Raw genomic sequence first — 26,158 nt, forward strand, 5'->3', positions numbered from 1 at the left:
AGGGCTTCTACTGGAGATGCTGATGATAAACTGGCTCTAGAATCTATAATGAAATCAGACAGCAGAGCACAACCCTGCTACAGTATTCTCTACCCCTGTGCCTACCTCGAACACACACAGCTAGGACCTCTCACTCTACCTCGCTCTCACTCTCTCACTCTCCTGCTGGCTACTAACTCTCACCTTAGTTTACCTCAACCCTGAGTCCCTTGACAAGCTTAGTCATTACCTCTTTCCTTCTCTGTCTCAGCACAGTTTGCCTTAGTCAGTGTCTCTCTCTCACATTACTTTGCATCTACCCCTGCATCTCTTTCTCTCTTGGTGTCTGTCTCTTTCATGCACTAACACACACACACAGACACACAAAACTCTCTACCTACCTTGCATCCAAACATCAGAGATATGGTGTTGTTGGTACATGCTACTTTGCAGTGGCACAACATGTGGCTAACGTTAGCTAGCTGGTCCCACGCTGGGGGGGCATCCTAGTCTTCATACACACATTTCACACTCGCACACATCCTCACACTCATGCACACATCCACACACACATGCACACACACATGCACATGCATGTCTTCCATCAACTGCGCTCCATCCTGTCCCACAATCACCCACTCTGCCAGCCCCCCTGCCCTCTCCCTCCCCCCACCGCCTGGCTACAGTCCTCAGCTGTGGCAGGCCGGTGTCCTCTCCCTCACGCTCTTCATCGTTCTCATCTTCATCATCAGCTCAATCAAGTTAATCCTCATAGCTGGTCAAGATGTAAGGAGCAGCATGGTCACTGCCTGCCTGTGCATCAGCGTGTGTTTGTTTGTGTGTGTGTGTCAGAATGGGTTAGCACGTGCGCATGTGTGTGTGTGTGTTTGTGTTCAGTGTGTTGTTGTCAGCATGTGTGGGTCAGTCTGTTTTTGCGTGTGCATGAATGAATGTGTGTGCATGTGTGTCAGTATGGATGTGATCTCTGTTGTCCTCTTCTGCAGCAGCAGTCCCAGTCCTTTATCTCCTCTCTCTGAGAGTTTGCCTCTCGTTCTCTTGCTCCCCTTCTCTTTCTTTCTTTCTTTCTCCCTCTCTCTGTCTCTCTCTCTCTCTCTCTCTGCCTCACTCTCCCTCAGTTCGCTCCACTGCCTCTCGTGGCCCGCCTCTAAACAGCAAGATCAATGAGAGAAAGAAGAAGGAAGAAAGAAAGAAAGAGACCTGCACACTGAGGTGGAAGGAGGTTTTAAAATATGCGTCTTTTTATGTCCTCCCTATCCCTCTCTCTCTCTCTCCTATTCTTCCTGCTGCAGTGATGCTTTGCCTTGTATAGTCATACAGCACACACACACACACACACACACACACGAAGAGACGGGTAAGGGTACAGTATTATGCATGCTCCTGAATACTGAACTGACCAAATACAGTAGTACAGTGGTGGACGGGAACAGAAAGGCATATAGATTGAATGGCTGATGTAGAGACAGTGTTGTTACATCACTACAAGTCATGATCACACACGTTTTTCTGGCACGACTTGTTCAACTGACATTCGAACACATCCCTGTGGATTAGCTGGCAGCGGGACAACAACATTAGCATTGAGCCATTTTGAACCACAGGTGATCAGGATGCACGACCATCAACGTCATCAGTGCTCCCATTAAACCAGCTAAAACCACAAGTGATAAATGCACGTCTTGCTTTACTACAAACCGGAATGTCCCGTCCACACTCAATGTGATGATGCAAATTAACCCTCTTGACCACAATCTTAGCATAAGTGAGTATTCGCATCAAAAATAGTGCTTGCATTAAAATAGCACAAAGGGCTTAGTAAGGGAGTGTTGCCTGAGGCCCTGGTGAGACACAAAATGAGATCCACAAAGTCCAATCTCAGCAACAATTCACAAGCCTGAAGGCTTATTATGTACCAAAACACTAATAAACAGTAAAAAAAAAAAAACTACATGAGGAATAATTTACTGTTAACCTAATAATCACATGCCACAAAGCAATCTACCAGAAATGCCTACATGTACATATTCGATTGGCAACAGTATCTCTTTGCTGGATGACATTATGTTCTGTTGAGCAAATTAATGAACTACATCGCATCACCACCACTACAAGTTTCATTTATGGGCGCATTTACAATCAAATTTACCCTTTTGGCAAGGACTTCAGTACATTCGGTGAAGTTGGGAATCAGGTGAGGTGGATATACTTATAGAAGATAGTTATTCCTCCTCTGATAGCATTTGGTAGGGCGTTCAACCATCGACAGCACATATGAGAATAGCATGGACTAAAAATGTGTAGTGATAATGGAGAATTCTTCTGTTGATTGTCTTCCTGTTGATGTGTACAAACCCAGAAGTCACTCTTAAGACAAGCTTTAGTGGCTAAATATTGATTTGGGTAGCCATGGGTACTGTAGCTAGTGGAAGTCAGTAAGCAGTGACATGTCCTTTTAAGGTTATTGAAGACCCGCCGCATTCTGGGCCATACGAAGCAAGACCCGCGATTACAAGTAATACGTGAGGAAAAACCATGTCATCAGCAGAGCGCTGCGCTGGCCTTTCTATGTGAAGTCTGTATGTTCTCCCAGTGCCTGTGTGAGCTCCCTCCAGGTATTCTAGCATCCTTCCATGGTCCAAAGCTGTGCACATTTAAGTTAATTGGTGACTTTAAACTGCCAGTGTCCGTAAGTGTATGACTGTGGAGTCATCCGTTGGGAATAACGTACAGGTATACTCATCTGATAGCCATGTGAGTAGATAATGGACCTCAGGAGCTGGTGTATACAGAAAAGAGAACGTGCTTTGCCTAAGATGCCCATGTCAGAGAGAGTGTGGACAGCAGAAAGCTGAGGTTCATGTTATCAAGTGTTGGTGATAAGCTTGACAAGACTAATGACTGAGCTGCAGCCGTTTATGTCTTCTGTCACAGAAAGCAGAGCTGGTTCTGAAAAGAGGCTGAGCCAAAAGGATTTTGATCAATTACACCATTACAGGTGTTTGCTCTCAATTTTCAGGGAAATCCAATTTGCACACACAGTTAAACTTAGGTTATGAAGTATTGATATTAACCATAAAATTACTTTTAATTGATTTATTTTTGATATTGTGTGAAAATGCAGAGGAGCTGAAAATAAAACTTCAGTTCTTTTATTTTACCATAAAGTGTAATGTCATCTTGGTACAATGGATGTCAAAAAAAGTGGTATCCAAAAAAGTATTGTTCCAGAACTGGTAGCAAAGTTGAGATATCGGTAATCGAAAAAAATTTGAACAGCACCCAGGCCTATACTAGCCAAGTATCTGGAGAGCGGAGGAGAAGAGAAGAGACGAGACGAAAGGAGAGGATTTATGGGAGATAAAGGGCAGAGCAAGTCAAACAAGTCAAAGCACACTCTTCAACTCGGGCTCTTGATGCTGACGGCTGGGCCATCTGGACTATGACACACACAGTAGTCTCTCTGTGGTTGTCTCTGTCTTCTCACCTCGACTGGAAAACAAACAACACAGCATGAGAGAGAAAAAGCACAGAGGAAGGGAAACGACGTGCGAGAAAGAAGAGGGCAAAGCGCACAAAACAAGCAAACAGAGGGTGATTTTGAGGTCACCAACAGAGAAGACGGGGAAGCATAGATGGAAAAGTGGAGAAGACGGGGATTGACACACTGACACCTATATTGTTGAAACGACAGCTTTTCAAAGCAATTTCATATGTTTACTGATTAAGCAATAAATCCACAACCCAAGACTATGCCTGAAGTTATATTTAAAGCTCTTTATCTGTAATGAGACTTTATTTTTTAGAACATTTTTCAGAGAGAGGATTTCTTTAGAAACTGTATACTGATAAAAGATGTACAGATACAGGTACCGGAAAAGCCAATTAAATTGTGAAGTTGATGCAGGTAGACAAGCCACATCAATAATGTAATGAAAGGTTATTCTGAGCACAGCAGAGATTTTATCTTCAAGAAGCCTTTCTTATGCCGAATCCACATAAATTAACTCATGTTAAGCTTTGTGATTGGATGATTAATATTTAATGCATCAACCAATTACAACAAAACAACAAACAATGTTACAACACTCAACATCTTCCTGCGCAAGAAATCTCAGGAAATTGTTCCTCTTTTACGCATCAAATAGCAAGAGCTTCACAGCAAGAACAATTTCTTTTGCATCCATCCTGAAACCCATTAGATTTTTAGCAATCTCTCTGGATGGGTTGATATTATTCACAGTAATTTTGGTGTAATTGTTCCACTTGTTGTATGAATGTAAATCTGTAAAACTGATCTGAGTTACTGATATTTCTTGTGCTCCTCACTTGCTTTGAAGTTTTTGCAGAGCATATTCTTAATATTGCCCTTCATACTCAAAATTGAGGCCAACCACTCAGTTCATCTTTTGCTCCTTTCAAGTGGATTGTGTGAATGCAAAGTTTGGTACACAACACAGGTGACACATTCAGTGCCACAACAGAAAAAGGGGCATATTTAAATTAAAATGCTCTGGATTTGGGACATGAAGATTTCTGACATTGTTTGTGGATGTTTGGTTCTCCCAGAGAAAACCAGAAACTTCTTTTTATAATCCTAAAGAGTCAGCTTTGGGTCAAGTGCCTGTCTTCCTTTAGTCTTGGCTTGTGTAGTAACTTAGCCGTCTTGAGACTGTGTGTCCTTCTGTGTTTGCCAAGGAACAGATGAAGTCCTTCCTGATGGTTGTGCACGCGTACACACACACACACACGCGCGCACACACGCACACACACATCTGGAATAGCCACAGGCATTTTGGCTCATACGCCTCATAAAAAATTATGTGAAAGTAAACATAGCTATGAAAGTCACATTATCAACATCACACACTCAAAGATTTAATAATAAATAATGATAGAATGTGAAAAATGGATTTGAAAAGGGTAAGAATGCATTAAAGAAAATATAGATAAACAAATGAATGAAAGGCAAATGGCAAGTGAGAAAGAGGATGCTACCTCATGGGCCTAGCAGGCATGCACTCCATGTTAACATTAGTAGGTCAGCCAGCACAGAAATAACTACACTGTGTGTATGTGTGTGTAGTAACCTCATAAACTCCCAGTGAGCCAATCATGGCGGACTCTCCATTCTCCGCACTGACCAATCAAATGATACAACATACATCCACACTCCAAACAGAGGTCACATGATCAGCATTACCAGCAGTATGTTCATTTTCCACATTAATGAATTTCCTTCTCCATATATCCTGTCCACCCTCTTTGAACTTATGCGAGGACACGCTGCATCCTGATGAACCCTCATGACAACAAATACTGAGTGTGCCAAAAAAAAAAAAAAAATTACTACTATTTGTGGAGTTGTTTCGTGATTAATTCCACGGTACGTGCCAATGGTGTTACAGCATTGCAAAACTGGAGGCGTGAAGTCTTTCAGTATTATCATTTCAGCCACTCATGTGCTGGCGGGTTTTTCATATATACACTGCCACTGTGTGGTGAAACACAGACACAGCAGCAATTGAACAGTCTTCTCCAAATCTTAACTTTATCTCGAACATATTTTGCTTTAACGCTCCTCCTAAAACACGTTACAGATAAATAAATATTTTGAGATTCGGCTACATGTTTGCACCTTATGACACCCAGATTTTAAGGAATTAATCATGCACCAAAACTAGCACTTGGGTGGCATACTTGTTCACAGTGGAAATCACAATCTTCTGTTTTATTTAAAAACCTATGAGCAAGTTAATGTTTTTCAAATGATGAGTTGTATTAGGTTTGTACGCATGCATACAGACAGAGCAGTTATACTCTGAATCTACATAAAGACATGTTTTAAATCTATATTCAATATAAAAAAGTTTAAAGCATCTATGAGGTCACTACACCACACACAAGTGCAGGACAGACCACAGCTCCACAGAGATTATTCACCTGCTAAATGGGATTAGCTGCTGTGGCTGAAGTCAGACATGGAATGGGTCGAACAATGAAGGATTTAATGTTAGCGTGCAGGCCTGCTTGTCTGACCTGCATAGAAGACTGCTGAAAAAAAAAGGAAAAAAAAACAAAAAAACTGATGATACTGATAAGGTTTAAGATATGAACAACAAACTGCCATTATTAGTCGTCTCTGTGAGCCAATTGCCAAAAGGATGGGATTTTTTTTTTTTTTTTAGCAAGATGATTATTTCTTTTTTGACGACCACTGTTGAGTTCTTGCCCCAAAACTTGACCCTGGTCTCCAGCCAAGTTGAGCTGATTTAGGCTGAGGTCTGCAGTCTGTAGTCAAATATGAGCTGGCCCTTTGCCGTAAATGATATAAAAAAAATTAATCTGGATTGGTTTCAGGGATGTGGATTTGGAGAGATATGGGCTGAAAAGAGTTCTGTTAGCAGCATTGTAGCAAGATCTCAGACAGTTTTAGTGGCTAATGCTTTTGTCCTATTTGCCGCCAAGTGTATAAGAGTATTAGACGTTACAATTCCCTTTATTTATTTAGCCATTTAAAGAGGCTGTGTACATTACAGCACCTTTTTCATTACAATGACTTGTGCCCTGCACAAAAGTGATGAATCTAAAAAAAAAAAAATAAATAATAATGATAATAATTAAAAAATAAATAAATAAAAAAATAAAAAATCAATAACTAAATGACCAATTTCGAACTCAAAGTTGACACAGTTTCCGTTTAATGACGTGGTGGATCCACGCTAATTTGAGAAATGGCAGAGGTTGTGTAGCAATAAAGCTGAATTTCAAAAGCTTGCTCTGTGTCTACCATGGACCTTTAAACACAGGGATATGATCTCCATTGTGGCCACTGTTGAGGTGAATTAATGAAATCAGCGTCCATCCATATCTTTGTGGAGTTTCATTTTTTAATCAGCCCATGAAGTTTCATCACAGGCACAGGGAATGAAGCATTAGCTACCAGCTATCATTAAAGGTAAAGCTGTAACCTTTGGCTCTACTCTAATTCCTCTTAATTACTCAGTCCCTGTTTGATTGTAAGCCAACCTCCATGATTCCTAGCACCTCTGATACCATTTTTTGTCCTTTTGTCTTAGGTGGCTCACTAACTGAAGGTATTTCTGAATGCAAAGATGAACTTTTCCTAAGACTAGCTTTATAAACTGTGATGCAGCACTTCAATCAGCTGAATAACAAGGTACTTATATACCATTTGTCCACATCCTGTGCATAAACATAACGGTTTTAAAAAAAAACAAAAAAACAGTTTTTAGACTAACCTAAACTATGTCTGCTAGAATACAGAGCTAACAAAAGCACACCAAATTACACATTAACACACAGCTAACCATCTGCTCATTCACTACTGAAGGGGATTTAACCTCAGTTGCCCCTTGCTACTTGATGCCCTACCTACAAGACTCAGACATTTTATTTCTGAGTAAGCCATGCTAAAAACAGCAGGTGGCTGAGACAATACTGTGTAATTAAAGAAAAAATAAAAATACATTACATTGACTGAGGACGCACAGTCGGAATGGTCCATTTTCAGGTGTAGCCTTTGTGCTGGCCCAGTAGGTGTCAGCCCTACTACATGCAGGGCTAACCTACACTCAGTCCAATACTTCAGACAATGTTGATCCAACAAATCTCAGACAACGTTTAACCTTTCACTTAGGTTGTTGTGAAGTCCAAGCCAGTTGTAGCTGTCCTACATCACTACGTTAGTCCTGCTGCAGTTGAACAGGACTGGGCTCAGCAGTCCTGGGGTTGTTTGAGAAGTTCTCTCCCTCTTCCCTCCACTCATGCCTTCTCTGTTGATTAATTTGTCAGCCGTGACCCCCTCCTCACAGTTACATCACAATGCCAGCTGGACAGCTCCACAGATGGATGGATCAGTGGAATGATGCAGCATGGAGTTTTCTGGCAAGAGCCAGTCCAAAAAAAAAATCCCACCGAAGCTCCAAACGCGAACTAGCATAGCAACCGTCTTTGTCTGTGTCTCTCCCTCATCATTTCCTCTTTCCTTCTCTTTGTCCAAACTAAAATAGCCCTACCTCTGTAAAGTCTATTAGCAGCCTAACGTAACCCTCTTAAGGGACACTCTTGCTCTCTCACAGCACGGACAGTCAGTAAAAACCACACAACGATCACACACTGATTAAAAACCAGGGTAGGACTTAAGGCTGGATACTGCAGAGATGAAAAGTGGATTGGGAAAGCTGCTGAGTAAAGTACTGACAGAAATAAAATCTTGTTTGACAACAAACTCTACAGGCATAGATGCTACTGTCTTCAGTAGTCTTGCACATTATATTATATTTGAAGGGTATCAGTTGAAAACAATATCCTGTTCAATGAACTCCATAAAGTCGTTAAAACTTTCGGCTGGTACGCTTTGCATCCATAACATGTAATTCTGAATTACATTTAGTCCTTAAAATGCATCGCCAAAAAGTTATAACCTATTTGACTGGAGTGTACCTCCTGGTTTGATTGGTTTGCTCTCAGCGTAACAAAATGCATCTCTAAACAGAGGCCAAGTTGCTGGTTCCTGAGTAGATTTAACTTCAACTTTGCGTTTTGTTTTGTTTTTTTTTTTTTATGTGCGTTTTCCCTTTTACCCAGAGAGGGAGTGATCGTAGGGGAAACGCAGGATATAATTAGACATTTTCCAACAGTAATCTAGCAGTCTTGAGCTCAGGGAATACCCTCTGTTTCCAATCCATTATCTTAATGAGATAAATGTGAGATAAATGAGATTAACCGGAGTAATGCAGTCTGTTTGTCTATCTGCCAGCAGACTTATTAGTGTTTGTGTAGTACTCATCATTCCCATTGTTTATTTTTTTCCCACCAGATCCCTTTAACCACACTAACATCTCATTCAAAGAAGATGTGAAAGTCAAACAGGACAATGTAATGAAGAGAACCTTGATAAAAATGCCATCTACAGTTTACAGTTTTCCAAAATAAATACGGAATCAACAGCAATTTTGTTATGTTTGCCAGTAAAGGGATTGGACTGTCTGTCCACTCTTACAGTCCGAATCATTATATTTGCCAGCAGAACAGAAGGTCATCCCCCAACAGCTAATTCCCCATAAGCAAGGACATGAACCGGAAGGCGACCTACTTCATTGCAGCAAGGTGATGGTATGGTAACGTGGTGGGTTAAATTGATGACTGATTCAAAATTTAATTTACCAAACTTTAACTGGGATTTAAATGAAATGTATACATTTCTACAAAACCTCGAGGATAATACTGGTTTGACACCTGTGGGATCTGATGTGGTCTAGTGACGTGGACAAAAACCTGCATCTTCCAGTCATCCGTCCCACCTGCATCTAAGGGAGCAGATCTTTCTGCTGAGGCCACCACACAGGCTCACAGTCCACAGCATATTTTGACCCCTGAACTCTTTTCAAACATTGTACACATGCAGCTTCAGTTGCTGTTGACTGAGCTGTGAGAATTTCCTAAATGCAGGTGACCAATGTAGACACTAAGAAAGGGTCAAAAACAGACCCAGAGCTGTGCTATATCACAAAGCCAGGCTTGAGGTAATATTTCAAATTTCATACTCGTGCTGGAACAATGGATGAACAGGATGTTGTCATTAGGTCTGTAAATGTAACAGTATTCACAGTTTGAGTTTTTCCCTGTCAACAATTGCAATTACATGCCCATTACTTAAGGTAATTTTTCCCTCCAGGAACACTGCAGCCTCAGTTTGAAATATCATTTGGAGGTCTGCTCCAATGGAAGCCCATCCATCTATTCCTTATCTATACCCACTTATCCATCTGTCTGAGCTCACATTGGGCCAAAATGGGCCATACATTTCTGAGCATGCCCATACACTATGTGCATAATGGATGTGTTTAATTTTTTCCATCCTAATTTTTAGCTCCAAGTCCCATCAGTCAGTCAACCAACCACATCACTAAGCTACCTACATAGCTAGCCAAGCAGTCAGACAGCTTCACTTTTGATGCGCGTGTCCTGTCAACCCAGTTTCCTGTCTCTGTGGGCATCGCACAGTGCCAGACCAGCAGCTGAGCAACAGATTGGAATCCCCATTAGTGGATTCCAATCTGTAACCTGTTCCTCTAAGATATCACCTTTGAGCTTCTTCATTCACAAATTAAAGTGACGCATCTGTACAATAAGCAGCCTGCTCACAACTTGATATAGCTCCTGGTGAGCAGGTGCACTTAGCCGCCAATCATTTCCAAAGCAAAGAGTCTACTGTGAGTATTCATTTGGATGTGTTCAGAGGAATCCACTGTCCTTTCTGATAAACATAATGTCAAGTTGATGAAAGTTTACTCATTGATCAATTAGCACACAATTGCAGCATAAAAATGAATGTCATCAGGAGGGACGTGATAGTTTAATTAGTAGAACGTTTTATCTTCTTTTCTTTTTTTTTGTCTTCTCAGCTGTTCATATGTCTCACCTTGGTAGTGAGGATGCAGATGCAGTCCATTCTCACCAGTCCAATATGCCAAGTTTCACCAAAACATCTTCCTGCTGCAACCTTCCTGCTCCACCACGCAGCCGTTTGTTGCTGTTGGGGACACCCTCCTGCCGTCTGTCCTTCTCTGTCTCCTCCTTCATCGCTCAATCTATCTCTCTCCTCTCTTTCTCATGTCATCTCCACCTGTCCTTTCATCAGAGAGAGCATCTCCGCTAAAATACAGGCCGCTTCAGAAACATGGCAGCTGTCCCGGCGCACCTCTGCCCACCCTCTTGTCTTCCAGCTGCTGCTGTCTTGCTTTCATGGAAGCTGGTTGCCACATTTTGACCTCAACGAGTGCAATGATAAGACTATGTATCTGCACTGTCGCAGACCACATTCGCTACGCACACACGGACCAAAAAAAAAAAAAAAAAAGGAAGCAGGGAAGGCATGCACATGGATGCATCTACAAACACACACACACACACACACACACACACACACACACACACACACACACACACACACACACACACACACACACACACACACACACACACACACACACACACACACACCACACACACACACACACACACACACACACACACACACACACACACACCACTCTCTGCTTTTTTATCAGGTCAGCCACTGTTTGGCAGGGTGAGACTGAGTGAATAGTATCAGTGGCACAGCAATGGATGCTCTACTTTCAACTGACTGTGGGTATCAAGTTACAGCTCCATATGCACCCTGAAGCCTCAAGGATGGGATTTCATTTTGTCATTTTGAATTTGAAATTTTTACAAAAGCTACAGTGGCAAAGATAGGAAACCTGTTTAGAAAAGTGTGTGTACGTTTCACACATGCACCGAATACAAACATGCACAGAATTTCACACAATCTCATGTTATGTTATGTCAGTCTTATGCTATCCTGCTCCACTTCCGTCCAGCTTTGCCCTCACTCATTGCTGATTCTCTCCCCTGATGCTCACACTCTCTCTGCACTGGGACATGCTGATGAATATCACTATTGGGTCTCAATTTCCTCGACAGACAGTTAAAACCCATTTCGTTGGCGACAAAGTGTGTATGTATGAATGTGTATGTATGTTAACATTCAACACAAGACCTGAAGAACCAGTTGAAGCTACACACGAAGTTACACTAACCCCTATGCAAGCAGTTCACAGCCAGGAGGGCGAATGATGCCTGTGCAGCAGTCTATTTGAAACATCAGCATAAAGCAAGTTAATATTAGCACCATTTCCAAAACAAAGCAAACTATTCATTCAATATTCTACCGCTTTGCTGAATCAATGGGAAAATAAAATGTTACTCAACTGAATTGATTCCCCTTGTCACATTATGTAATACGATGTAGACCAATGGTCAACCTGCATAAATGATAATGAAGAAGTGGAGCATCTAATTCTGATCTCCCAGGTCCAAGAGACAGACTCTCACGAGCAAAATGAGATTAATTTGACTTAAATCAAAACTCTTCCTTTGAAGGAGCAATAACATGTTAGACATGAAGTAGCAAATGCAGAAAAATGTCCCATTAATTTAACAGTTTGAAAAGCAAATTTTTCTCTAAATTTGATCTTGGATCACAATGATTCCTCTAATTTTATACTACCAGGGTACACTTGCTTCCTTTTTCCTCCAGAGGAAGTGGGCACCGAATTGGAGCTAATACAGTGACAGATTACGACATCTCAAAATAAAAGAATCGGAGTAAGATAAGGGCTCGAGCCCATGTCAACTACCAAGAATCCCTGCCCTGACCCCAAATAAGCATCAAAAATAGGAGGCCTATACAGTTCATCTCCAGAAGTGACCAGCTCTCCTAGGTACGAAGAGAGAAGCAGCTATATTCATCTCTGGAAATAGTTTCTCTGGAACTCATTAGGAAAAATAATTACTTCTCCCTCTTTTACAAAATTGTGCAGCTCTACTGTGACCTGTAGGTTGCCACACAGTGACTAAATTCATTCTAATATGAGCAAGTGTGTAGAGGGATTTACTGCAGGTTTTCCCATGGTGCTAAACAGAAAGCAACTACAGATGTCTTACCTTGATGGGGGTCAGTGGACTCTTAGCTGGAAGGGGGCTAGCTGGACCATGGCTGGGACTAGGGAAAGCAACTTTTGCTTGCACTGGGCTGGTGGGGCTAATAACAGAGATCAGTGTTAGCAAGTGTTTGAATGTGAAATATTAGTTATTATCCAATATAATATGACTAAAAACATATGGAAATATCTGTAAAATAATCTACATCCAGTCTCCACCAACTCAAATGCCAGAGATTGAAGAGAGATGTTTCTTATGATGGATTTCAATTATTTGGAGGGAAATACAGTATGCAGAAGAAATTTGCTAGCATGAGCAGTGATTCTACTGTATTTTCTATACCACTTCCAATGGTTCAATCCTCTTTAGTGGGAAATTCATGAAAAGTAACTCATGGCATACTGATCAAATCCTGAACTCATCGTTGGTGTCAGTTAAACATTGTCATTTTGTCTTGTTCTGCGCAGAGCAGCGATAAGTCAACTTTACTATACTTTACTTTTCACAATTGCAAGCAAGCAATTTTAGAACTACCCTTGCAATGTTAAAAGTGAAACATGGCAACCTCTAACAACAACAACATCATAAATTGGCCATAGGTGTAATAGAAACAACGCAGCTTAAATGTGGGAGTTCTGCAACATTAAGGTTAAATCACATAAACATATTTAAAATATGCAAACATCAACTAAGCTGAAAGACCATCTAACAGCGAATTGCACCCTGAAGCTCAGAGGTTTTCCATTCCAGAGTCCAACAGCCTCAGGGAATGTACTTGTTTTAATCCGCTCAGATTTAAAACTGTTGTTTGAACCAGAGGGCCTTTATCCACAGAGGAGAGTTACCAGCCAAGAAACCATCTCTAATCATAATCAAGGTTCAGTGAAGCTGAACTTCATGAAGTGAAATGAGGAATGGCAGGGAGTCATTTCATTTAGCTGTAAACAGACCACCAACTGTGAAACAAAGTTAGCACACTTGCTGCAACATGTGTAACACAGAAACATAGGTTTGCTAATGACCCTACTAACAACATTAATCTATGCTCGTGCTGCCAACATTGCACTGAAGCCAATGTGACTAAGCATACCTCAAATTAGGTCCTTTTGTCAAAGCTCCAGGAGGACTTCCAGGTTTGACGCTGCTGAAGGTAAACTTTCCCTGCTTGGGGCTTATTGGACTGGCACTGCTTTTCTCCAATCCTGGGTCATTGCTAGTTTTAAGAGCTGTAGAGATGACTCCAGCATCTGTGACCCTGTCAGGACCTGGGCTGGTGGGGGTGAGTTTGTTTGGAGTGGTTGGAAGCACAAGGCCCTGAATGGTGCTGGAGACGAGGGCTGAGACGGTCATTAGGTTGAGGTCAGCAGGGGCATTAAGGCTTTGTGCGTTGGTGGAGGTGGTAGAGCTTTCTGAAGAAACACCGGAGTTATGGGAATTGAGACGTGGCTTTGTTCCATTTGGAGAGACTACAGGAGTTTCTACACCATTCCCTATAGAAGCAGCAGAAGAGGGTTCGGAGAGCTCCACTGATGTAGACTTAGAGGCTCCAGGCTGGACAGGAGGAAGAGGAGCACGATATTTGACTTTGGCTGGTTGTGTCTGAGGTGTATTGGATGGTGTTGTTGGAGATGATGGCTTTTTGGGGGTTATTTCAGATGGGATTGGAGGAGCAGGGGATTTCAGTGACCTGGGTTTTGGCGTTAAGGATTTTGGCTGAGGTGGTCCTGGCTGAGAAGCCTGCGGGGTCACAGGCTCGGAACTAGGAGATCCTTGTAGCTGAGGTGGGCACTCAACTGGCAGGTTAGAGGAGGCAGGAAGGTCCTCTGCGCCATCCGTCAGATCTGTTGACTTCTTGCAGTCTGCAAGAATGGTCAACTCATAGTACTCCTGGATATCTGCAGTAGAAACAGAGAAATAACAATTTTGACGATCACTGAGTTGCTATTACATTGTAGCTCAAAACATTCTTTGCATCAGCATCTACAATGTTGCATTGAGTATCAACTGAATAGATGGACAAGAGAGCATTTATTTAATATATTTTGGTTATCTTATATCCTGAAAAAAATATTGCAAACCTGGCAGATCAGCAATGTGTGTGTGTGTGTGTGCATATACATATATACACACACACACATACATACATACGTAATACATAAACATACATAAAAATCATTTTCTAAAGCTATAAAGCTATAGAATAGTGTCCTCTAGTGGTGATTTAAACCATTGCCATCAGCAAGAACAGGACCTTCTGAAAGATCCTGGGTTCATCCTTTAAACCAGAAAAGAACAGCAAACTTACTGTTATTACTATTTTTAAAGGAAGCACACTGACTGGCTGTTACAGTCTGAGGTTTCACAACTCCCTTTTCACAACTGGCAAGAAATTCTACTCTAAATCATTCACATGGTTGGAACCTCAGGGTGTCAACTCCAACAAGTTTGGTGACCATGTCAAAAAAGATTGCAAAGCAGCAGAAAAAAAAACAAGGCATTGTATATGCTGGGATAGGGCAGGATACGGCTGGGGGAAGGATGTGTAAAAAGAGAAAGAAGAGTGAATAGTAGGCAGGTAGTTGAATGGTGTAACACGAACAAACGATGGTGATAATACTGTACATCAACACACAGTCGCACAGCGCATATTAAAACAACACATTACAGTAGATTTGGTCAAATACCAAAAGGTTAAAGATGCATTCAAAACAGAAAGTTAAGTTTCCAGCTCAGCTAAAAACATGTGCACACTGACAACAGAGCAGGAAGTTTTCCAGCTACAGGTGTGGGCGTGGTACAGAGGAGGTGGAACCAGAGACTAAGAACCAGTTTGATGACGCACTTATAGTGACACAGACCAACATGTGGCCTGTCCTGTTCTCCACAAAAGAAATCCTTCAACCCAACCAGAACAAAGTAGTGGGACGCAGATTTGAAATCATTGGAAGGACTTCATACGCGCTACAAATACTTAAAATGTGTGCCCCTTCTCTACAAAGGGCTCTCTGTTTTCTGTGACAGGCCATTTCACATCTGCGCACTCTGATCCCCATTTTATGGTGAAGAGTCATGTGATAGGCCAGCTCAAACATCTTGCAGGCACCATGAGAGCTTCTGCTATCACTTACAGCAAATAGTATTATCAGTCCAGCCTCCTATCTGCTGACAAGTTCCTGTCTTCAAGCCTTGTTGTGTGTTTGGGTTGAAATGACCATTTAATGTAACATGTCCTGATTTGAACCCGTCAATGTCTGCTAATGAACTGTAATTTGTGGCGTCGGGTATGTCCTGTCATCCTTAACCTCCACGCACAATCAACAGCACACCATAAGCTATATATTTTTAGTCCAAGTAAATAAATGAATAGCGGGCAGGTCAATAAGCGTCACTGGATTTAAAGGCTAACCATGGCATTGAAATCAATAAGTATGCAGTGACACTTATTGATTTCAATGCCAGGTTTGAAAATTTGTATATCAACAGACAAACACGTGTGCTTACCAAGCAGAGCACTGAAGAGGTGGCTTTGGAAGACATTGATGACTCTGTCCAGAGACTGCTGTAGCTGTTGGTCCTCCTCCGCGTGGCCCTGTTTGGTCTGATTCTGGTTCTGGGTCTGCTGTCTCTGGTTTAATTTGGCCCGGTACTGCTGGAGCAGCTCCAGGGCCCGCTGAGCATCTAAATAAGACATACGCAAGTAAACAGTGCATATCCTTAATTACAGAAAAGCAGAAATATATTATTAATATGCTTAAAAACTAGCAGGGTCTTCATTAGCGTGACGTGAAGAGAGGACAGATTAAGGACACCTGACTATGATTAAGAGTGGACACAGCTGCTCTTAGTCGGTCACTCCTAGTATTTTATCACTCTGTGACGCTAAAGAATAATGTTTTCTGTACACTTTACTGCCTCTGTTTATGTAAAATTAATATACGGGAAATTTAACTTTTTCATTCAGTAAATGTGAGGTAATCTTAATGGCAAGGGGACTATTCGTAATACATGCTTGACAGCCACACTGTTGTACTTGTCTACATTCTAGTAACAACCATGAAGCTTTGTAACTGTGTGTGAGTGGCTCTGCTGGAAAAAGGAGTTTGTGGTCTACCAGAAGGTTGCAAATTACATTCCAGGCTCTCCTGACCGAACAGCTGATTAAAGCAAACTTTTACGCCTTCAGTGCCGCAAGTCAAGCTGAAGTGCAGTGGATTTAATGGCGCTTGAACAGAAAATCTGCAAACTATATCGATTCAGCTAAGGGAAGGTGTCAGCTGTACGGCGTGACACACTTGCAGCAATTTCTCTGATAGGCCGTGCAACAAGTAAGGCGAGTTCTGAAGTTGAATTCGTGCGTTTCAATTCAGACTAGCATGCTGAAAAACGCGAAAGTAGATTTCAATTTTATATCATTCGTGGGCCGATTCGTGCGGCAGATCGGTGAAACATCTTATAATCACGACATCGGTCTTGTGTGTGTTTGCAAATAAGCAACTAAACGTTAAATCGCGGCGGTTTTGGAGAAGTTTGGCGGGTGTTAAAAGCTAAAGAGGAGCGCTTCACACACCACGGAGACATCGACGCAAGCTTTTTGAAACCTTTCAGCTGTTTTTGTTTCCCTCGAAGTGGTCTCTCTAATCAAACAAATGATATGTATGAACTATACAAAAGGTAGGAATGAAGGAAAAATAATAAGCCATAAGAAATACTTTATTTACCTTTCTGTCGCACAGGCATGGTGACGCGCACCGTCCTCCTCTGCTGGGACTGTGTGTGTGTGTGTGTGTGTGTGTGTCGCTGTGACAGGCAGTGTGTTTTTACAGATGTGTGCGTCTGTCCCGGGACAGCCTGCCTCCAAACTGGGACAGCAAGCAAAACACCACGGCAGGCACGGCTTTCTGGCAAAATAAACAAAACAAATTAAAAAAAATGCATAAAAAATAAATAAATCTTACATTAACTTCTTTATCTGAGAGCCCGAACAAACAGAGGAACCGGGAGAAGGAAAAAAAAAAGCCATATCAAACTGGACTTAGTACCCGGAGTTGTAATGACAATCTCTCTCCTTTTCTTTCACTTCAACCCACTTCCAAAAAAAAAAAAAAAAAAAAAAATCGGTTTCTTCATTCAGGTGACTCAAAACGTCGTCCGACCGGTTCTTATGCGGCCCTTTGGGATGAATACAAACACAAGATAACGCACGCCCGTCTAAATGGGCCGAACACAGAGACACGCATTAATGCTCCTTCCTCCAAACGGCACTAAAGCAGCTTTGCTGGAGAGGCCCTGCACAAGAAAGCCTGTGTGTGTTGACGGCATTGTCATGTTGTTGTCATGGTTAACAGATACATTGTGTGGGGATGGATGAAAGGCTGATCTCTCTGGGTGTCCATCTAATCCACTGAACTGTGAGTATGGATTGAATGAGATCTATGAGGAACCACACATTGGTAGGAAAATATGAAATAAAAGTACAGTTGAGAGAAAAAAAAAACTCTGCACAATGGGAAGTTCATCACTGTGTGGGTTTTGTTTGTTTTGCCAGGTAAACTGTAAACTGGTTAAATAGATTAAAGCTGTGCTATCCCAGGCTTCTTCCTACCATCTGGGATCAACCAGCGGGGATTTCTTTCGTCACAACTATACCTCCAAAATGAATGGTGGCTGTATCATGACTGCAACATTAAATTAAAGGTAAAACAAAACAACAACAAACAAGAAAACACAATTATAAAAGGAGTAATATTTCATTTGGGAAGACAATTCTTATGTTAAAGGAAGAAGGTGATATTCTAATAACACGACCAGACAATTATTGCATCTTACTAAAAAAGATGTGTCCTGCTTATATTTACACACACTTACACACTGTAGTTCGTAAATACTTTGTAAATTTAACTTTTATTATCTGTTAGAACTCCAAAATTCATGTTCAGCCATTATCGAAAAATTGTTGCTATTGAAAATTTGGCTAACTTGTGTTAATTGTGTTGAGTGTTAATCTCATGGTGACCAAGTGACCAATCACCAAAAAGCACTGCCTTTCAAACGACAACGCAAAACAATTTGTAAATGATTGTCATCACTGTCAGATGAGAAGACAACAGCCATTTCTTATTTATGGATTGAGGTCATTTAGCTTTGCCTATAAAGATTTAGCTTCTAATGAGAATCATGTGTGAAATCTCAGTAATGCCTACTTGCAGACTCGGCCCAGCCAAAGTTTGTGCTGTTATTAAAACGTTATTTTGATAATACAGAGAAAATACTTAAAATGCAATGTGAGGCTAGATGAGACAGCTTTGGACACAATGGACTTTGCTTTTGATTGCACCTCCGTCTCTTTTGAGTGGGCTATTTTTGTAAGCTAGGCTAAATACATCCCAGAATTATGTGTGCACTGGGCCAACAAAGTGTAAACTGTTGACTGATTGATTGATTGATTTCCTCATTCCGATGTGGAAAGGACAGGAAACGGTGGACTTCCACAATTTCTGTGCACTTTTCATGTGCTCTGCAGTTTACTTGAGATTTTATGATACTGAGTTTATTTATGATATGAGTTTCCCTGTACAGCTGTAATGACAGTCAGGATAATAAGATGAAAGGAAAAAAAAAAAGACAATTTATGCTGCTGCCTCACTTATTCAGTTCAGCACGGTAACACAATACAATGTATGTCTAAGTCCTGCCTGTGGACAGAGGGTACATTGTAGAGACACTTCATCTGCATGCGCATTCATTCTCACCAAATACGTATGCAGGGAGCAGCTGAATGCAGGTCATGGACTCAGTCTCTGCTATTGTTATTGATCATGTCACAAGAGTTTATTGACTGCTTTGGTGAGTGCACCAAAACTCTTGCTTTGTATCTCTTACACACACACACACAACCACTCTGATGTCAGTGTGATGTATTAGTCAGCGTGTGTGGGGGGAGAATTTATGCATGGTTGTATAAGTGGGTTTGTCAGTCAGCACACAGAACCAAACCAGTGAGTAAAAGAGGGAGTAAAGAGGAAATGGAACAAAAGGACATCATTCTGCTGTCGTCAGTGTGTGTTTGCGTGCGCGCGCACACACAAATGCGTGCGCTATTACCCTCTATTGTTAATTGTCGGGCTGAATCACAGCAAGCAGAGTTGTTCTACAGAGGGAGCTGATAAGAGGAGAATGGTGGGGAATGGTACAAGACAGATTGGGAGGAAACTTTAGTCAATGATACCTATGCTATTATGATCCAGTCACACAATGTAAAGGTATATAGCATATGGAGGTTCAGTAAAAGGCCAACATGCAACATTTTATGCAAGCAAAGTACATCTGGTAAAAGTAACTGTAACCTGTGAAAAAAAGGGTGTTTAAAAGACCAAATCAGCAAGTACATTAGCTCAAGGGGTATATTCAAGTACAGTTTTCTTACCCCCTATATTTCACAGAGAGATTTTACACTATTTACGCCGCTAATTCTTTATACCTAAATTAAACAGTTAATACACACAAATTATGGAAACCAAATTACAGATTCATTCTTAAATTTTTGGCATTCTGAAATAAAACATGGGGAATGTAATTTTTAAGCAATCTTAATTATACATGAACCATACAGGTATTTGTGATGAGTGCTTAACATCCAGTCAGTTCATGACACACTAATGTATTTGTCTGCATTCTAGTAACAGCTATTAAGTTTTATTACCTTGTGTTTAAATTGCTCCAGTGCAAAAGGGCACGGGGGGAAAGAGTTTATGGTGTAAAGGAAGGTTGCAGACTGCATTCCAGACTTCACAGCAATGTGAACAGCTGATTAAAGCAAACTTAGTGGAAAATGTGTCCCTGTTCAGCTGTCTTTACTGCAAGTCAAGCTAAATGGCAGTTAATTTAGTGGCACTGTAATCGGAAATCTGCGCCCTCCCTGACATATCCACATATCTCTGGGAGGGGGCTTCCTGTACAGCATGAAACGACACAATCTTTTTTTATACATCATGCATCAAATTAAATGTTAACAAATATTCATGCATTTCATTACAGATTAGCTTGCTGAAATCAAACATTTATTTTTTAAATATTGGTGTATCCTGAAGGAAGCAAAGTTGAAACAAACTTAACTGTCCATTAAATGAACTAATCATTAAGATCAACTTACTAGCAGAGCACCTCGTGTAGTTATGACTAATTAGTAATGTTTTGATATTTTTTTTTTAATTACATGTGCAGAATTACGCCAGAGCAAAAATGTGTGTAGAATTTAATGCTCATCCGTAAACCTTTTTTTTTTTTTCCTTTGGGCTAAAATACAACCACTGACAAGGCTTCTTACCTTCAAAAAGCTGGATAAACTCAGCCATCCCTCGTGATCCACAGCTCAGATAAATGTCAAGAAGAGATGAGATGGATGGATAGAGAGGGATAAAGCAAAATCAGGCTGTCAGAATAATGGACAGAGACAAAGGGGGTATCTGCTGAGATGATGAGAGGGTCTGCTGAGTTTAATCCAGAGAAACTGAGGAAACAGAAATCTCCCACAGACCAGATGAGGTGATCCTCATCCCTCTCTACTCTTTCCATTCCCCATCACTCACTTCCTTTCATTACCTCATCTCTTTTCTCTCCACCCCATTGCTTAATCCATTCAATTTCATTTCTGTCTATTCCTCTATCAATCTATCCCTCCTGTTTTTTTAAATATCATTTTCTTACTTTCTTAGTTACTCCCCCATTCCCTTCCCTCTTCCTTCTCTCGCCTTCCTCCCTCCCTTCTTCTCATCCTTGTGTAATTTCTTTCTACATCCCTCACTTTCATCCTTTCATCTCATCTCGCAAATTTTTCCTTTTCTTTCATCACCTCTCACCCTGTTCTGTTCGCCACACCTTCCTCTCCTTACATGCCTCATACATACCACACACAGAGCTCAGTGCATGAGAAAGAACCCAGATTACCAATAGTGACATTTTTATTATTTGTACAATAGAGACTTTAGTACATTATTCAAAACACCTCTTATATACTGAAAAAATGGTACGTCCCAAAGCCCAAAATGGCTTCAGTATAATTGCTGCACAGCATTTTTTCAATTTTATACATATATCATTTTTTGTAAAAACTGTATCTTAAATAGTATGTACAGATAGCGTCTGCAAAATGCATTCTAAACACATGATATATATTATATATACTTCGGCAATTACATTTCTCCGCATTAATACTCAAACTTAAAACTGGAAGGATTTCAACTTGCATGTGCAAATAAATAAAGAAATAAATAGTTCTGTTAAATCATCACTAAAATTTGTCCAACTTATAACTCAACAGCGGTTCTCTCTTCGGAGGTCAAATTACTTTTTGTCACACAACAGAAGAAGCAGCATTCAAGTTGGGTAGGTGTAGGTACTGCAGAAAGCATGAGTACATTCACAATCAATATGAGTCATTTTAAATTGGATTTCATTCACAGCTATGTACAGTGACACCGTCCTCAGCATTTGTTCAGCTCTTATGTAGTTTAAACACATAGAAAATGACTGTTTTTATAGTCATATACATATATATATAATATATATTTGTATAACACAAATTCACAATTACAGTAGAAATACATTTTATACAGTTTTGGATAGTACATGTGTAGGTCTCCATGTCATACTGTGCGTACTTCCATCCATAACTTTGTTATAAGTGTCAATATAAAATATCACAATTTTTGAGCAAAGCTAAGGTATATCAATATATTTAGAAAGAATTACCTGAAACATGTAGTAAAAAATAATTATATTATCAAACCTTTTTCTCTGTTCTCATCACAATATCTTTGATATTTTAAACTCTAAACAGGGTTGGGTGGGTACTTGTGGTCGAGGTCTCAACCACGTCACCAATCTGTGCCATTTTGTGTCGCTTATGTTGAATTAACTCAAATTGGATGCTGACTGGGGGAGCTGACACAAAATGGGCACAGGATGAAACTGTCATGTCAAGTAAAAGCAGAGGACAGTGAGGGATGTTTGACTCTGAAGGCAAAATCAGATGTTACACATAACAGAACAAAGCTCGCCGTCACGAAACATCTTCACGACGTGTTGCATTTACATGAAGACAGAGAATGACCCTCTTCGCTCTTTTTTCCGAGGTCATATCATTCCAATTTCTGGCACGTGACCATGAAAACTGGATTTTATCACATTGCCATGGCTCCAACTTTGGTCTCAAAGTTTGGAGTCTTGCTTTTTTGGCTCAGTTTAATATCTTATGTATTTCAAATGTGAACATTTGCCATAAGCATCGGGAAATTCTACTATACACACACAGTCAGCTGGCATCTCCTCAGGTTACAAAAGTTGCACAGAAGTTACAAGTGAGGTCAGAAGCCTTTCTGAGACAGATCAGACCTTTCCCTGATTGTCTGAAAAGGAGAAATCTGATTCAAGGCAGATTTACCCACAAAGACACTAGTATGTGTTATATCTTATTGAGTCTTGTTTCTCCAGCTGCTTTCCACAGGGAGACCACAGGCCAGCAGAACGAATGTTTGCTGACACTTGGAAGCCAGGCCAACAGTTAAAAACCAGTTTCTCTACTAACTATAGTCACACCGCTCTCCTTCAGGTGTGCAGATCAGATCTGCATAACATTAAGGTAAAGCACTGATGATTTGGGCTTGTGTGAATAAAACTGGGGGAGGAGCAGAGGGCCCATGTGGCACTAACTTTAGAACATCAGTCTCACTGAGGCTCAGTGGTATAATTAATACTTTGAGAGTGTAGAACTCAAGAAGCCCACGAAAAATGGCTGACTAACGGTGAACATAGATATGACAGCATGCTATGACTTTATCGATGAATTCAAACAGCTTCAAAGTGATGTAACATTGCAGTAACAGCACTAGAAAAACAGGACCTCAAAATATGGCACAGATGTAAATAATGTTAGTGTGTTGGTGCGTGTGATTGGGTGTATTTGAATTACAAAATCAGGCTGGAACAGACAGGGCTTCACTATGCAATAGTGCAGAAATCACACCATTGCATATGTGTTGTGTATGGGGCCACATGTTTGCCTGCTAGCTCATGTGCATGGCAGTGTGTGTGTGTGTGTGTGTGTAAACATTAGCGCGACTCGCTCGATAGATGGCACTGCAGGACGAGTTAGGCTCTGCTGAAAAGCTCAATGGGCCGAGCCTAAGAAATATTGCTTTAGCTCTTTTCAGCACAGCTGTGCAAGCAACAGTTCAAAGAACAAAAGACACGTAGCAGTAATGGACTGTGTTTTCTATACAGAAATAAACCAGCGGTGTATTTTAGAAAATCATCCATTTGGAGAAATGATCCCTGTATGTTCATAAGAGAGAATTCCGAATGTGGTTTATCAACAATTATATTCATCATAAACTTTTAGAGCTGTCTGTCCAGGCCCCAAAGAGAGTACAGCTCTACAAAGCTGCAGCTCTATATATGTACACAAGGCAGAAAGTCTTAAGTTTTCAATTTCTGTACATTGTAGGCAATAATACCTGCAGAACAGAAGAGAAGAAAAGACGTAAACACAAGAATAAAAGACAAAACAGTAAAAGAAAGAGAACAATATAGGACAAAGGTAGAAGAAGGCTGGCAGATTAAAGAACAAACAAACACAAAGAGGAAAAAAGGAAAAAGAACACAGACGACCATGAACCATGTGCTACACAAATCATTAAAAACCCACCATGGACTGCAAAATAAAAAGCAGTGGCGAAAAGCATAAATACCCCAGAACCCTAACTAACTAACAAAAACAAACTACTCAGACAGACCAATCAGATAAACTGCCTAATTAACTAATCCAAACTGCAGCAGCCCTGGAGGGACTCCATGGATGGAGTCCTCTTGTGGTCCATCCAGCCTTTGATCAGGTCCCTGACCATTTGGTGGACAGAAGAGCCGATATGTTTCCTATGGTACATTTGGCACTAGTATTTGCCTTTGGTCCAGCAATAGGCAAATAAATGTCTATGTGTTCCCCTAAAAAGGTAAAAAAAAGCGGCTCATTTTTCAGTTCCACGAGCCTCCAGCGGAGGACAGGTGGGGTGGCGTGGGATGGCGATGAGTAGAGAAAAGAAGCGTTGTTGTGTTTGTTTGTTTGTTTGTTATAAAACTACTTCTAGCACATGCTGCTGTCCCTCAGAACCACCAAGTCCACCGTCCGCTGGAAACTCTTCAGCAGAGAGACGGCTGTCTCATGCTCCATGTGTAAAAAACTATGTCCGTTAGCCTGCAAGGCAAACACGCAGCACAGTCAAAAGCATGTGTGTGTGCGCATGTATGTATAGATGTATGTGTGCTGCAGTATTTCCATACATATGTCTAAGTGTGAGTGTGTTTGTGGAGGGATGGAGGGTCACTGCCATCATTATCTCAGAAACACATCACTGTTGGGGAAAAGAGAGAGAAGAGGAGGAGCTACACAGTCATGCTGTAGAGAGAGAAGGGGTAAAGACAAAAAAGGGCTTTTAGATGACTTCATCCAGCTAAACTGTACATCTGTGGAGAAAAGATGAAGGGGGGAGGAGAGAGGGGAGGAAAACATGAAGGAAATGAGAGATGGGTTGGCGATCTGCTATGGTGAAGGGCTGGAATCTTACTTTTGGGCTTACAGTACTTCTAGCAACACTGCGAGTAAGAATCGCAGAAAAATGGAATTGCAGTATTTAGTATCTTTGAGTTTCACATTGTTCAGGCTAAAATCTTACCCTAGAACAGTTTGAAAATTCAGGTTTGATGAGAAATATTTCCTTACTGAAGTGGTGATATCTAAATGGCAGCCATGATAAGAGATGGGCGAACTCTGCTGGAGCTGCTTTAATTTTTATTTTATGTAATTTTTGTGTATGTGTGTGTGTGCACATCACTGCACAGCATACCCAGGGCTAATAATGAGTCCCTGTATTATTAGGCAGCCTAATTTAAGCTCTGCCCTGGCGTCTTGTGAAACATCATCCTTTGACCTAATGAGGATTTTAGATTTCAGGCTGAACAAATAACCCTGTATAGCTATGACTCAGATATACCTGAGATGATGAATGAGAGAGCGGATGGTCTGGCAGCGTGGAGGGGGGGGTGGGAGGGGGGGGTCATGCCAAATTTCTGGAACAACAAGTATACACACAGAGGCAGAATATAGAAGGAGGAAAATGCTAAAGACTAAAAAAAGCAAACCAATTGGTACGCAGCCTGTGTAAAAATAAGATACCCAGCTGACTATGCAAGGTGACGTGCAGGATGACTTTTTTCGCCCTGCTCTATGCTCTGCCTTCATGTTTGTACAAATCTTGACAGATGGAGAAAGGTCAGGATATGGCTCTTTTTGGCCCATTTGGAGAAGAGTCAGAGGGCATTACCTGAAGTATCTTGTCTCCAGGCTGCAGGGCAGAGGAGGCGGGCCCGTCATGCTGTACCCTAGTAACAAAGATACCCTATAAGTCAAAATGGTACACCGTTAGGACAACACAGGGACACGATGGTTTAGAATCTTTGCCTTTCTCATTCCCATCTCAATACATGCATATATTGCAAATTTATAATTGACAATAAACCCACTAGAAGTTCAATACCATTAATTTTAACAATTAAACATACTTTAGATTAGTTGTTAACA

The 26,158-nt window shown here is 41.0% G+C and overlaps 2 protein-coding genes across 3 annotated transcripts in view; both read right to left on the reverse strand.

Annotated features, from left to right (window-relative positions):
- LOC115041653 (disks large homolog 1-like) overlaps window positions 1–17,561 on the reverse strand; it is an 84,217-nt gene extending 66,656 nt beyond the window's left edge. Inside the window, exons 1-4 of one of the 2 annotated variants that reach the window (XM_029499287.1) lie at window positions 17,247–17,561; window positions 16,030–16,206; window positions 13,619–14,423; window positions 12,532–12,628 (exon numbers count right to left, since the gene is read on the reverse strand). In XM_029499287.1, coding sequence (XP_029355147.1) covers window positions 12,532–12,628; window positions 13,619–14,423; window positions 16,030–16,206; window positions 17,247–17,265 — 1,098 coding nt within the window. In that variant the 5' untranslated portion in view covers window positions 17,266–17,561. The remainder of the gene's footprint in view (window positions 1–12,531; window positions 12,629–13,618; window positions 14,424–16,029; window positions 16,207–17,246) is intronic. The other variant, XM_029499288.1, reaches the window with a different exon arrangement.
- Window positions 17,562–24,664: 7,103 nt separating this feature from the next.
- lrrc7 (leucine rich repeat containing 7) overlaps window positions 24,665–26,158 on the reverse strand; it is a 53,876-nt gene continuing 52,382 nt past the window's right edge. Inside the window, exons 32-33 of the mRNA XM_029500187.1 lie at window positions 25,902–25,976; window positions 24,665–24,775 (exon numbers count right to left, since the gene is read on the reverse strand). Of these exons, the coding sequence (XP_029356047.1) occupies window positions 24,665–24,775; window positions 25,902–25,976 (186 nt within the window). The remainder of the gene's footprint in view (window positions 24,776–25,901; window positions 25,977–26,158) is intronic.

This window comes from Echeneis naucrates, chromosome 4 (assembly GCF_900963305.1).
Source record: "Echeneis naucrates chromosome 4, fEcheNa1.1, whole genome shotgun sequence".
In the NCBI taxonomy this organism is placed as follows: Eukaryota; Metazoa; Chordata; class Actinopteri; order Carangiformes; family Echeneidae; genus Echeneis; species Echeneis naucrates.